Genomic DNA, 15,000 nt, shown 5'->3' on the forward strand with positions numbered 1-15,000 from the left:
CGGGGAGGCAAATGGGCAAGCCTCTTAATGTGTAGCCTCTATTCACCTAGCAGTTAATAGGTACGGGATGTAACTCGAGGGGTTGTGGCCTCGCTTTCCCGGTGTGTGGAGTGTGTTGTGGTCTCAGTCCTACCCGAAGATCGGTCTATGAGCTCTGAGCTCGCTCCGTAATGGGAAAGACTGGCTGGGTGACCAGCAGACGACCGAGGTGAATTACACACACACACACACACACACACACACACACACACACACACACACACACACACACACACACACACACACACACACACACACACACACACACACACACACACACACACACACACACACACACACACACACACACACAGTATAAACAAAGGCAAAAAACGTCCACTCCAGCTCCTCAAACTACGACTAGACTCTCGAGAAGCTCCTAATCACTTCCACAAAAACCCACACACACTTAAAAATACGCTTGCAACTTCCATTTCAGCCTATTAAAAGCAAGGCAGATAAGAGTAGGAGGCGTGTGTTGGTGTACGAGGCCTTTAGTCTAATCAGAATGAGGAACCAACACGTGGATGGTGGCGGGGCAGCGGTGAGGTGCGGGGCGGTGGCCGTGTGTCTCGTAGCGGGATGTTGAGGTGAAACTCCTGGGGATACACTTGCCGCGTTTCAGTAACTCAGATGATTTTTGCTTGTGTGTTTTGCAGGGCGACAGGAACTGGGAGGTGGTGGTGGTGGTGGAGGAGGAGGAAAAGGAGGAGGAGGAGAAGGAGGAGGAGGAGGAGGAGGAGGAGGAGGAGGAGGAGGAGAAGGAGGATTGAAAGAAGAAGAAGAAGAAGAAGAAGAAGAAGAAGAAGAAGAAGAAGAAGATGATGAAAAGAAGAAAATTTGGAGAAAAGAAAAACAAGAAGATGATGAAGAAGAAGAACAACAACAACAACAACAACAACAACAACAACAAAAGCAACAACAACAACAAAAAAAAATAATAATAATAATAATAATAATAATAATAATAATAATAATAATAATAATAATAATAATAATAATGATAATAATAAAAAGAAGAAAACAAACGATGAGAAAAGAAAGAGAAGAAGAAAAATATAAGAATAAGAAAAATGAATCGAAGAATTACAATAATAAAAAAATAATAACGATAATAATAATAATAATAATAATAATAATAATAATAATAATAATAATAATAACAACAACAACAACAACAACAATATGATGATGATGATGAGGAGGAAAAGAAGAAAATGAAGAAGAAGAAAGGGGAGAGGAGAAGGAAGAGGTGGAAAAGGAGGAGGAGGAGGAGGAGGAGGAGGAGGAGGAGGAGGAGGAGGAGGAGGAGGAGTTAGTGTGCAAACTTGGGGCTCTCATGAATGTCACAAAGACGAAGTAATGCAGCCATGCAAGAGAGAGAGAGAGAGAGAGAGAGAGAGAGAGAGAGAGAGAGAGAGAGAGAGAGAGAGAGAGAGAGAGAGAGAGAGAGAGAGAGAGAGAGAGAGAGAGAGAGAGAGAGAGAGAGAGAGAGACCCTTTCTTTACTCCGTTGTCCTCACAGATGCACTCCTTATCAAAGCTCACAGGAGGAGGAAGGGAGAGGAGGGGAGAAAAAGAAGAAGATGGGAGAGAAGGAGAGAGGAAGAGAGAGGAGATGAGAGGGAGAGGAAGGGAGAGGAGTCATAACTATCTTAGACCTTAGGTATGAATAACTGACTGGAGAGACGGAGGAAGAGGAGGAGGAAGAGGAGGAGGAGGAGGAGGAGGAGAGTCAAACACTGGAGATGAAGGAGGGAAGGGAGGAGGAGTAATGTAGATGGAGGAAGAATATGACCTTCCTTTCTTCTTTCATTTGTTCTTTCCCTTCCTTCCTTCCTTCCTTCCTTCCTTTATGTGCATTGTGAACAATAATATTGCCTCATTCCTTTTATTTTTTCTTTTTCATTCGTTCTTTCTGCCTTTAATTCTCTTTTCCTTTTCTTCCCTGGCTTTCTCTTTCCCTTCCTTTCTTTCTTCTTTCCTATTCTCATCATCTAGTTCTTCCTCTTCCTTCTTATTTCTTCCACCTCCTTCCTTCATTTCAGCCTTCTCCTCTTCAATTCTCTATTTTCTCTCCTCTTCCTCTCCCTCCTTCCAATCTCTTCTCTTCACCACTCAATTACACCTTGTCTTTTTTCCTCCTCCTCCTCCTAGTCTCATCTTAGAACAGGCAAACAAGGCCAACCAACCATTCAATACAAGCAGCACACTACACAGCCACCGACCACTGGCACCTTTCCCAACAAACAAGCACACGGAGACCTCAATTCCTCCTTCCTACACTCTCAGATTCCATGTGGGATTTCTATAAAGCAAGGCGACATGGCATTCTTCCTTTGTACTGCCCTGTTTATGGACCAACACAAGGAGAAAACTTACACAAACAGACAAGCAGGAACCTCGATATTTCTATGCTGTTTGCACTTACTTTCTGTATCTTCTTCTTAGTTTGTCATATCTTCTTTTCTTAATCTTCTCATTCTTCCCTCCTTCCTTTCGATGTCTTCCTTGCCCTCCTCTGTTTCCTTTCAGGTTCCGCTGCTTTGCCATTTCAAATATTTCCTCACCTCTTTTCTCCCTTCTTTTTCTCCATCATTCTCTCTTTCTTTTTTTTTTTTTATTTCCTGGTTCCCTATCTGACTCACTTCCTTTGTTGTTACATCAATTCTCTCTCTCTCTCTCTCTCTCTCTCTCTCTCTCTCTCTCTCTCTCTCTCTCTCTCTCTCTCTCTCTCTCTCTCTCTCTCTCTCTCTCTCTCTCTCTCTCTCTCTCTCTCTCTCTCTCTCTCTCACCGTAGCGCCGTCCACCGTCACGGCCACTCTGTTCTGGCTGGACAACACCTCCACCATCAGCGTCTTAGGCGGCGACTCCTGCAGCCTTAGGTTGTTGCGCCGCCCCACGCCCGCGCCGCCGCCGTCACCTTCGCTCCCTGCAACACGAACAGACCACCAAGTCAACACTCTGCAACACTAACAGCTCCTCATGCAATTAAGTGGACTGTTCAATAGTGAGGGTAATAGATACATCAGTATGTGTGTGTGTGTGTGTGTGTGAGTGTGTGTGTGTGTGTGTGTGTGTGTGTGTGTGTGTGTGTGTGTGTGTGTGTGTGTGTGTGTGTGTGTGTGTGTGTCGTAAGGGGAGTGCCAAATTTGTGTGCATTGAGATGATGTGTGAAATTTGGTTAGAGAAGGAGAGAGAGAGAGAGAGAGAGAGAGAGAGAGAGAGAGAGAGAGAGAGAGAGAGAGAGAGAGAGAGAGAGAGAGAGAGAGAGAGAGAGAGAGAGAGAGAGAGAGAGAGAGAGAGAGAGAGAGAGAGAGAAAGAGATTTTGTGCGTGTGGCAGTGAAGGAGTGTGAGAAACTATTAGTGGTGAAGTGGTAGACAAATCTCAGGTCAAGCCTGGAATACTTTACTTGTCTAACGTTTCGACAACACGTCTTGTAATGCCTCTCTCTTAGGAACACTTGGAGTCGAAACGAGAGACAAGCAAAGCATTCTCAGATCAACCTCCACCACTCCCTCCCTGAAACACACGTAAAATACTCTCTCTCTCTTTCTCTCTCTCTCTAACCAAATTTAAGACATCAACTCAATGCAACACAAATTCGAAACAGCCCTTGAAACACACACACACACACACACACACACCCACACATATTATCAAATAGCCAATTTGGTTTTAGAAAAGGTCGGTCATGTGTGACAAATTTATTGAGTTTCTACTCTAGAATAGTTGATAAAGTACAAGAGAGAGAGGGATGGGTTGACTGTATTTATTTAGATCTAAAAAAGGCTTTTGATAAAGTGCCACATGAAAGATTACTATGGAAGTTAGAGGAGAAGGGTGGCTTACAAGGAAGCACATTGAGATGGATGAAGAATTACTTAAGGGGGAGAGAAATAAGGACGATAGTTAAAGATATGAAGTCCAAGTGGAGAACAGTAGACAGCGGAGTGCCACAGGGGTCAGTATTGGCACCAATACTTTTCTCGTATATATAAATGACATGCCAGAGGGAGTGAACAGCTACATAAATCTGTTTGCGGACGATGCGAAACTGTGCAGAGTCATTAAACAAAAGAGGATTGTGAAATACTACAGGAAGACTTAAACAAGATCTGGAAATGGAGCAAAAATGGGAGATGGAATTCAATGTGGACAAAAGCCATGTCATGGAAATGGGAAAAAGTGAAAGACGACCAGTGGGAATCTATAAGATGGGAGATGGAGTAGAACTAGAAAAAGTAAAAAGGAAAAGGACTTGGGAGTGACAATGGAAGAAAATAATCAACCGGTTAGCCATATTGATAGAATTTTCAGAGAGACGTATAATTTGCTAAGGAATATTGGAGTAGCATTTCACTATATGGACAAGGAAATGATGAAGAAATTGATAAGTACTAAAATAAGACCTAGATTGGAATATGCAGGAGTTGTGTGGACTCCCATAAAAAGAAACACATAAGAAAATTAGAGAGACTACAAAAATGGCTACAAGAATGGTTCCAGAATTTAAAGGGATGGCATATGAGGAGAGACTAAAGGCAATGGATCTACCAACCTTGGAGCAGAGAAGAGAGAGAGGGGATCTGATACAAGTTTATAAATTGATTAAAGGAATGGATCAAGTGGATAATGAGAAACTAATCCTGAGAGAAGAATATGACATTAGAAGCACAAGATCGCATAGTAAGAAACTGAGGAAAGGAAGATGTCTGAGAGATGTTAAAAAATTTAGTTTCCCACAAAGATGTGTTGAGATATTTGGGTGTGTCTCCTTTCTCGTGTAGCCCCTGTTCACCTAGCAGTGAGTAGGTACGGGATGTAAAGAGGAGTTGTGACCTTGTTGTCCCGGTGTGTGGTGTGTGCCTGGTCTCAGGCCTATCCGAAGATCGGAAATAATGAGCTCTGAGCTCGTTCCGTAGGGTAACTAACGTCTGGCTGTCTCGTCAGAGACTGTAGCAGATCAAACAGTGAATTACACATACACGCACACACACACACACACACACACACACACACACACACACACACACACACACACACAATGTGAACAAAAGCCATGTCATGGAAATGGGAAAGAGTGAAAGACGACCTGTGGGAATCTATAAGATGGGAGATGGAGTAGAACTGGAGAAAGTAAAAAAAGGAAAAGGACTTAGGAGTGACGAAGGAAGAAAACAATCAACCAGTAAGCCATATTGATAGAATTTTTAGAGAAACATATAATTTGCTAAGGAATATTGGAGTAGCATTTCACTACATGGACAAAGAAATGATGAAGAAATTGATAAGTACTATAATAAGACCCAGATTGGAATATGCAGGAGTAGTGTGGACCCCTCATAAAAAGAAACACATAAGGAAATTGGAGAGACTACAAAAAATAGCTACAAGAATGGTTCCAGAATTTGAAGGGATGACATATGAGGAGAGACTAAAGGCTATGGATCTACCAACCCTGGAACAAAGAAGGGAGAGAGGAGACCTGATACAAGTTTATAAATTGATCAACGGAATGGACCAAGTGGATAATGAGAAACTGATCCTGAGAGAAGAATATGACATCCGAAGCACAAGATCGCATAGTAAAAAGCTGAGAAAAGGAAGATGTCTGAGAGATATTAAAAAATATAGTTTCCCGCAGAGATGTATTGAGACGTGGAACAGTTTAAATGAAGAAATAGTGTCTGCAACGAGTGTGCATACTTTTAAAGTAGGATTGGATAAGTGTAGATATGGAGACGGGGCCACACGAGCATAAAGCCCAGGCAGGCCCTGTAAAACTACAACTAGGTAAATACACACACACACACACACACACACACACACACACACACACACACACACACACACACACACACACACATACACACAAGCCCGGTAGCTCAGTGGTTAGAGCGCTGGCTTCACAAGCCAGAGAACCGGGGTTCGATTCCCCAGCCGGGTGGAGATATTTGGGTGTGTCTCCTTTCACGTGTAGCCCCTGTTCACCTAGCAGTGAGTAGGTACGGGATGTAAATCGAGGAGTTGTGACCTTGTTGTCCCGGTGTGTGGTGTGTGCCTGGTCTCAGGCCTATCCGAAGATCGGAAATAATGAGCTCTGAGCTCGTTCCGTAGGGTAACGTCTGGCTGTCTCGTCAGAGACTGCAGCAGATCAAATAGTGAAAACACACACACACACACACACACACACACACACACACACACACACACACACACACACACACACATACACACACACACACACACACACAGGTGATGAAACACTTGAGATGAACACAGGTGACACAACTCAAGCACCTCCAAACTCTCCTTGAGACACCCGGCACTGTTAAGTCTAAGTGTCCCACTAACACACACACACACACACACACACACACACACACACACACACACACCAAAATACACACGGAGAGATGACAACGATAAACTCAATACCTGCAGGAATACATAGATACATTTTTCTTGCTACGTTGCTGGTCATAAGGAAAAAACGGGAGGAGGAGGAGGAGGAGGAGGAGATAAGAACAAAAAGCACAAAAAAAGGCAAAATAATGATTATAGTTACGATACTCTACTCATGAAACACTCCACCCACCCACGCGCACACACACACACACACACACACACACACACACACACACACACACACACACACACACACACACACACACACACACACACACATACACTCACCGAGGGCAGCAGTGGGTGTTCTAAGTTGCCGCGTCTTGTCCACGATGAAGGAAATGTTGATGGCGATCGTGACCATCAGCACGAGCATGAGGCCGCCCTGCAACAGAGCAACACACAGTCACACTTTGTAGAGGGACCAAACCACACGCCTTGGAGAAGGACCAACACCCAAACTGTGAACAAGGTTGTGTGGGGAAGGATACGGAAAGGAGAGATACAAGTACAACAACAACGATATCTACTAGTACTATATTACTATTACTACTACTGCTACTACTACTACTACTACTACTACTACTATTACTACCAGTACTACTAGTACTACTACTACTACTGCTACTACTACTACTACTACTACTACTACTACTACTACCACCACCACTACTACTACTACCACTACTACTACTACTACTACTACTACTATTATTACTACCACCATTACTACTACTACTACTACTATTAGTACTACTACTTCTACTACTACTACTACTACTACTACTACTACTACTACTACTGCTACTGCTACTACCACCACCACCACTGCTGCTACTACTACTACTACTACTACTACACTTACTACTTCTACTACTACTACTTCTACTCTTACTATAGTACTATAGTACTACAACTACGAACACGGGTGTTTCTACGTCCACACAAGCTATAGGGACGTGCAGGCATTGTCTAAACAAAATTGTGTGACAAAAAAATAATAACCACGCCTACTCTACTATTACTACTCCTACTACTACTACTACTACTACTACTACTACTACTACTACTACTACTACTACTACTACTACTACTACTATTACTACTACTACTACTACTATTATTTCACACACTGCTACCACTACTTGTGCTGCTGCTGCTGCTGCTGCTGCTGTTGTTATTGGTGCTGTTCCTGCTATTGCTACTACGGCTACTACTACTTCTTCTTCTTCCTCTTCTTCTTCACTGCCACTAGCACCACCACCACCACTACCACTACTACCACTACCACTGCTGCTGCTGCTGCTGCTGCCACCACCACCACCAACACCACCACCACTGCCACTGCTGCTGCTGCTGCCATTACCACCATCACCACTACCACCACCACCAGCACCACCACCACCACCACCACCACCACTGCTGCTGCTGCTGCTGCTGCTGCTGCTGCCACCATTACCACCACCACTACCACTACTACTGCCACCACCTGCACTGTTGATGCTGCTGCCACCATTACCACCACCACCACCACCACCACTACCACCACTACCACCACCACCACCACCACTACTGCTGCTACCACCACTACTACTACTACTACTGCTGCACTTTACTGCTACTGCTGCCACCGCTGTTGCTGCTACTACTACTACTACTTCTGCTAATACTGCTATTATTTCTTCTTTCACACAATATACTACTACTACTACTACTACTACTACTACTATTGCTACTACAACTACTACTACTGTTACTGCTCCTGCTACTACTACTACTTCTGCTACTACTACTCTTTCTTCATTCACACTTGCAGGCATCATGTCAATAAAATAAAACGTGTAAGAGAGCATCGGAATCAATGGAGGCGTGGACGTTGTTGGGCTTTGATCCTTTAAGGCGGCGTCACACTAGCACTTTTTTCGTCGTCTCAGGCGATTTCCGTCGTCTTTTTACTCTTCCGTCAACTCTTTCCGTCGTCTTGAGTCAGACGGAACGCATCGTTTTCGTCTAGCGCCAATATTTAGTCAAAATAAGAACTATGGTTTCTAATCAACGCTTTTATTAAAAAAATATTTTTTGTTAAACGGAAGAATGTTATTATCATGACAAGAAATTTAAATGAGTTGATGAATATATATTTGTATACATATTTTTTGTTTCTTCTAGCCTAGCAATGAAAAGTTCCTCAGTTGTTTGTGTACATTTCCAGAGGAGTGTGAATGTGCGACGCTTTTGAATATTTCCAAGGCAACTTCCAAGTAGCTGGCCAAGATGAGCAGTGGACAAAACACACTGACGAATTTCTCATAGAAAGTATTAGAGGTCACCGTTGCCTTTGGGATCACAGAACAGCTGATTACATTATAAGGTGCAAAAAAGCCGCGGCTTGCTGGGGTGAATGAGGAGCCATGTTTGTTTACAATTGACAAGCGCGGCAAAGGCGGAAGCAAGCTTGTGTGTGACGGCCACCGTCTGCAAAAGTTGACAGTCGTCACAAAATTGACAGAAAAAGAAGACGGAAAAGTGCTAGTGTGACGCCGCCTTTAGGTATATTGCGCTATTCTGTGTTTTAGTCTGTATCTTATATGTGCTAAGCGAATAGTAATAGCCAATAGTAATAGTCCATGTTTCTCCATCTTTTTTTTATACCATGTGGGCTTTTCACGGGAATTTCTAGGCTAAAGGGGGTACTTTTTTTGGGTACCTCCTATCTGAAAGCTAGGAAACCATTGCCCCGAGTGAGGAAGCCCAACCTACACTCGGACTGTGGACAGGATTCGAACCCGTGCGCTTGGAGATCCCTTGTACCCCAAAGCACGCATGGTTCCACTGTACCACGGCGGCGCCAATAGGAGAGCTGAATCAATAGAGGAAAAAGTAAAAAGAAAGTGTCATGGATATTTACAAATGTACAGCGCCAGACCGGGAAATGATAAACTTGTGAAAAACTTGGTGTAAAGTCAAGAAAATTTAATACGTTTTCAGTCGTTTTAAACTAAATTACTGGAAAAGAAACGAGTTAACCTTTTCACCTGTATTCTTGAAAATCTCTCTCTCTCTCTCTCTCTCTCTCTCTCTCTCTCTCTCTCTCTCTCTCTCTGTATGTCTGTCTTCGTTAGCCTCGGCCTGACCCACTGTTGCATATAAAGAAGAAAAAAATGTAAGGATCATTGGACATTACTATCACAGTGGGTTGTTGTTTACGGTGTCACACGTACAGTACACACGCAAGAAAGCACGCACGCACACAAGCACACACACACACACACACACACACACTACTACTACTACGGTAGCTCAGTGGTTAGAGCGCTGGCTTCACAAGCCAGAGGACCGATTCGATTCCCCGGCCGGGTGGATATATTTGGGTGTGTCTCCTTTCACGTGTAGGTGCTGTTCACCTAGCAGCGAGTAGGTACGGGATGTAAATCGAGGATTGTGACCTTGTTGTCCCGGTGTGTGGTGTGTGCCTGGTCTCAGGCCTATCCGAAGATCGGAAATAATGAACTCTGAGCTCGCTCCGTAGGGTAACGTCTGGCTGTCTCGTCAGACTGCAGCAGATCAAACAGTGAAACAAACACACACACACACCGTACCTGTCTTCACCTTTGAAGTGGACAAGCAAACTTTTTCTATTTATCCGCTTCTCTATTTACTTTTTTATCTATTGATTTATTTTGAAAGGACAATATAACGGTGAGATCTTTTCCATTTCTTTATGCAGCTCCTCGTCACTCTACTTTATACGTGAGAGAAGGAAAGAGCGAAAGAAAAAGGGCTGCGTGGCAAGAGCAATACGACCGCCGTGGTACAGTGGAACCATGCGTGCTTTGGGATCCGAGGGGTCTCCAAGCGTACAGGTTCGAATCCTGTCCACGGTCCAAGTGTAGATTGGGCTTCCTCACTCGGGGCAACGGTTTCCAAGCGGATGGGCTTTGAGATAGGAGGTACCCCAAAAAGTATCTCCTTTAGCCCATAAATTCCCGTGTAAAGGCTCTATCACACTGGCCTATGATACGCGGAACCAGGAACATCCGCTCTAGATAGCTGGAACTTGCCCGGGATTAGCGGAACCAAGTTGGGATGGCTTCATATCCATCCCGGTTCTCCGTATGCTATCCCAATGGAAAAGTAAACATGATATATGTAATAAAAACCTTTCATTTGAACTAAAAAGAATGTGACTAAATTTTTCATATTGGAATATTAAATAATATTTCATCAATTTAGAAAGGTAAAGTATATATATATATATATATATATATATATATATATATATATATATATATATATATATATATATATATATATATATATATATATATATATATATATATATATATATATATCATGTCGATAGGTTGGGCTCATGGCAACCCCCTCTGACTCTAAAGTTGCCATCGCGCACGTCTCAGCTTTTCTCTAGTTTTTTTTACTTACTTTTCTTTAACAAGAGGAAGTGCAAATGCAGTTCCTGGACAAAGCACAGGCTGAGGTATAAGCGGCATGGTTTTGCTCTGGTTTATTTTGATTAGGCTTTGTCTTGGTTAGTGGGCCGTTTGCCTAGCATAACAAGAACACGGGCAGCTTGTGTGTGATAGTGTTCCTGGTTTCGTACCAAGAACCATGGCCCGCGTTCCGCGTATCATAGGCCAGTGTGATAGCCCCTTAAAGCCCACATGGTATAAATAAAAAAAAATCCAGACGAGTGAAGACGCAGTAACTTTGAGACTGGCCGGTAGAAACAACAAGACCAGGAGCAGCAGGTCATCAATCATCAGGTTTAAACGTGGAGGATCCGGCGCAGAGTGAGTGTGACTTCCATGCTTCCTTCTGTAATCCTCAAGCTTAAACCGATCATTTCTTGTCGTAGTTTGATAGCTGACCGTGAACACTTTGCTTACGTCACCTTTGTCACAAAACGTAGCCTACACAACCTAAAGAACTCCACCAGATCTCGACTTAACCTACATCTCTAGGAGGAATACATTGCACTTCATCACCTGTACATTTCCAGCCAAGCTCCTTTGCACTGATGGCTGGAAATCATCAAGCGTTGACATAAAAGCCTCATGAAGTGGCAATTAGTGGCATGCCCTCAGTGACCAAGTTGTCAGTCCCGCGTCAAGAGGATGCAGGTTTATGGATGACGAAAGAGGTGAAAACATTAAGGCAAGTTTTGTTGCTCCATATGGTTTGCCACGTGTACACCTTCCTTCACCGACACTTGCTTCCCTAGACTCCAAGAAAGGCTTTAACACAGAAAGAATGACACACAAACAGACAGACAGACAGATAGACACACACACACACACACACACACACACACACACACACACACACACACACACACACACACACACACTTCACGAGCATAAAGCCCAGGCCCTGTAAAACTACAACTAGGTAAATACAACTAGGTAACACACACACACACACACACACACACACACACACACACACACACACGAGCATAAAGCCCAGGCCCTGTAAAACTACAACTAGGTAAATACACATACACACACACACACAGAGAGAGAGAGAGAGAGAGAGAGAGAGAGAGAGAGAGAGAGAGAGAGAGAGAGAGAGAGAGAGAGAGAGAGAGAGAGAGAGAGAGAGAGAGAGAGAGAGAGAGAGAGAGAGAGAGAGAGAGAGAGAGAGAGAGAGAGAGAGAGAGAGAGAGAGAGACGGGCCAACCTTCTTGCTTCAAGTTGCCTTTGGTTTACAGAAACTAAGTTCATGGGTGGGAGATATTTTAGAGATGCCAAAAAAAGAAATCTCTCTCTCTCTCTCTCTCTCTCGTTTGAGATTGAAAGCATAAACACATCGTGATAAGTTCAATGGTCAATCGTTTCCTTTCCATTGGTCTGTTCAGTTCTCACCTGCACAAGTCTGGCAAGCCGGCGTCCGCGGGGCAGCAGGAGGAGGGGCGGGCGGCGCAGCGAGGCGGCCCCGCGTGCCCGCAAGGAAGCCTGGCGGCGGGGCACGAACGGGGGCGCGCGAGGGTCGGGCCGCCACGCGTCCATCACGGCATCTGCAGACAAGAGAACAACTGACTTTAGCACACAAGTGAGTTACAGTTTTTTGCAGTGTCTGTTCTTTGTGTGTCGGGTGTTGCAGTGTCTGTGCGTGGCCAGCTGCCCTACTTAGTGCTTAGCTCCAGTGTGTAGGGAAACGGTGCACAACACTGCCCCTTCCCGTCACGGACTCACAGGAATGGTGTGTGTGTGTGTGTGTGTGTGTGTGTGTGTGTGTGTGTGGTGGAAGGAGGAAAGGGTGTGAGTCATTCCGTTTTGGATTACCCGCGTGGTATATACTGTAGTGTATGGGTAGTAGAGTGGTAGCAATTACAACAGCAGCAGTAAAAATATTATTAGTATTAGTCGTAGTAGTAGTAATAGCAGTAGCAGCAGCAGCAATAACAGTAGTAGTAGTAGTAGCAGTAGCAGTAGCAACAGTAGTAGCAGCAGCAGTAGTAGTAGTAGTAGTAGTAGTAGTAGTAGTAGTAGTAGTAGTAGTAGTAGTAGCAGCAGCAGCAGCAGCAGCAGCAGCAGCAGCAGCAGCAGCAGCAGCAGCAGCAGCAGCAGCAGCAGCAGCAGCAGCAGCAGCAGCAGCAGCAGCAGCTTCTACGAAGTTTGGCGTTCTCAGGCGTCTCCGCCAGTTTTTCTCACCATTCCACCTGCTAACTCTGTACAAAGGCTTTATTGACCCATGTATGGAGTACTCTTTACATGTATGGGAGTTCCACTCACACAGTTTTACTAGATAAGGTGGAATCAAAACTTTCTTCGTATTATAAATTTCCCTCCTCTAGCTGACCGTCTTCAGCCTCTTTCTCACCGCCGGATTGTTGCATCTCCGCTATGTTCATGCTATCTGCTCTTCTGATCTTCCTAACTGCATACCTCGCTGCACAGGGCTTTCTTCTTCCGTTCACCTCTATTCTGTCCAACTCTCTAACGCAAGAGTTTACCAGTACTCTCCATCATTCAAACCTTTCTCTGGTAAAATATGAACTCCCTGCCTGCCTCTGTATTTCTAACTTTTTATTACTTGACTTCATTTAATCTCTTCAGTACGGGGACGCATTTTTATCTTGAGTTTTTTTTTCATATGATTAGACGGTTTTATTTACATTAGGAAGGGTCTTTGGAGGTCAAAAAATTAATGGCTAGAATCTTCACTATTTTAATCCACACATAAATCTGAAGGTGTAAAAAGTCGACAAATAGTAAAGAGAATAAATATGAAAACACGTCACGGTACTGAAGGAGTTAAGAGGAATGTTTCATGACGAACTCTTTCGATCCTGCTCGGAGAACGGCACCTCAGTGGGCTTTTTTTTAATCACAGTTTTTATTGCCCTTGACTGCTTTTCTCCTTTTGCATAAAGTAGTAATAGTAGTAGTAGTAGTAGTAGAATATTAGAGGTGGGATAATAGTATGGTCTATACGAGACTACCATTGTGAATGATTGTGTATGTGAGTGTGTATGAGTGTATGTGTGTAAGAGTGTATGTGAGTGTGCACGAGTGTATGTGTTTGTGAGTGTGAATGAAAGAGTGTGTGTGGCGGATGGCCTGCACCATTCCCTGTGGAGTTACTGGCTCGCTATACAGATAGTGTAGACATATCATTGGTGACGGAAGGTAGATAATCTTGTCTCAACGGTTGTTGCAAAGGAAAGCAAAGGTACAACAGACAGCAACAGCTCTACTGGACGAGACGAGGCTGTCTGTTGGATTATACAACCAATATTGACTTTATTCACTCGAGACAAAAAAGACAGCAAGGCCGAAATAAAAAAAAAAATGCAGTATAGGAAAACTTACATGGAATGCGACAGGAAATGTTGAAAGAGAAACTGACAACGGAATACTGAAGTTACTAGATTTCCTCCCTTCGAGAGACATAGGTTAAGAGGGGAACTAGTAAAGCTCTCTAAGTGATATATGGGTTATAACAAGGATCATGTAAGCAAATTTCTCAGGATCAGTAACGAGAATACAAAAAAAAAAAAAAAAAAAAATACAGGTTAAAGCTTGAAAAATTTAGGCTTAAGAAAGAGAAGGGAAGGAATTGTTTCTCAACCAGAGTGGTGGATGAATGAAACAGACTCAGTAATCAGGTTGTTCGTGGTGAGTCATCAGGGAGCTTAGGAAGAAGAAGAAGAAGAAGAAGAAGAAGAAGAAGAAGAAGAAGAAGAAGAAGAAGAAGAAGAAGAAGAAGAAGAAGAAGAAGAAGAAGAAGAAGAAGAAGAAGAAGAAGAAGAAGAAGAAGAAGAAGAAGAAGAAGAAGAAGAAGAAGGAGAATAGACAGATGTATGGATTGTGTTTGTGAGAGGGACTACCAGCTGTAGGCCTGATGTGTTCCAGCAGCTTCCTTTGTTTTTTTATTTTCTTCTATTCCTATCTAATATTGTCTTATGAAAAGGGACACGTTTATGAGTTGAAGGACTGATGTGAGGAGAGAAGTTGAAAGACAAACATGTTACTCTAAAGCATATTACTCGAAGATAGGAGTGAAGTAAGAGTTTAATGAAGGAT

At 43.5% G+C, this 15,000-nt stretch overlaps 1 protein-coding gene across 2 annotated transcripts in view; it reads right to left on the reverse strand.

Moving 5' to 3' along the window:
• The window catches only part of LOC123501396 (protein O-linked-mannose beta-1,2-N-acetylglucosaminyltransferase 1-like), a 313,371-nt gene that overhangs the window by 45,751 nt on the left and 252,620 nt on the right, over nucleotides 1-15,000 (reverse strand). For both annotated transcript variants that reach the window (XM_045250219.1, XM_045250220.1), the window contains 3 exons: nucleotides 12,337-12,488; nucleotides 6,740-6,836; nucleotides 2,834-2,970 (listed from right to left, as the gene is read on the reverse strand). In XM_045250219.1, the coding sequence (XP_045106154.1) occupies nucleotides 2,834-2,970; nucleotides 6,740-6,836; nucleotides 12,337-12,480 (378 nt within the window). In that variant the 5' untranslated portion in view covers nucleotides 12,481-12,488. The remainder of the gene's footprint in view (nucleotides 1-2,833; nucleotides 2,971-6,739; nucleotides 6,837-12,336; nucleotides 12,489-15,000) is intronic.

Source organism: Portunus trituberculatus, chromosome 9 (assembly GCF_017591435.1).
Source record: "Portunus trituberculatus isolate SZX2019 chromosome 9, ASM1759143v1, whole genome shotgun sequence".
NCBI classification, from domain to species: domain Eukaryota; kingdom Metazoa; phylum Arthropoda; class Malacostraca; order Decapoda; family Portunidae; genus Portunus; species Portunus trituberculatus.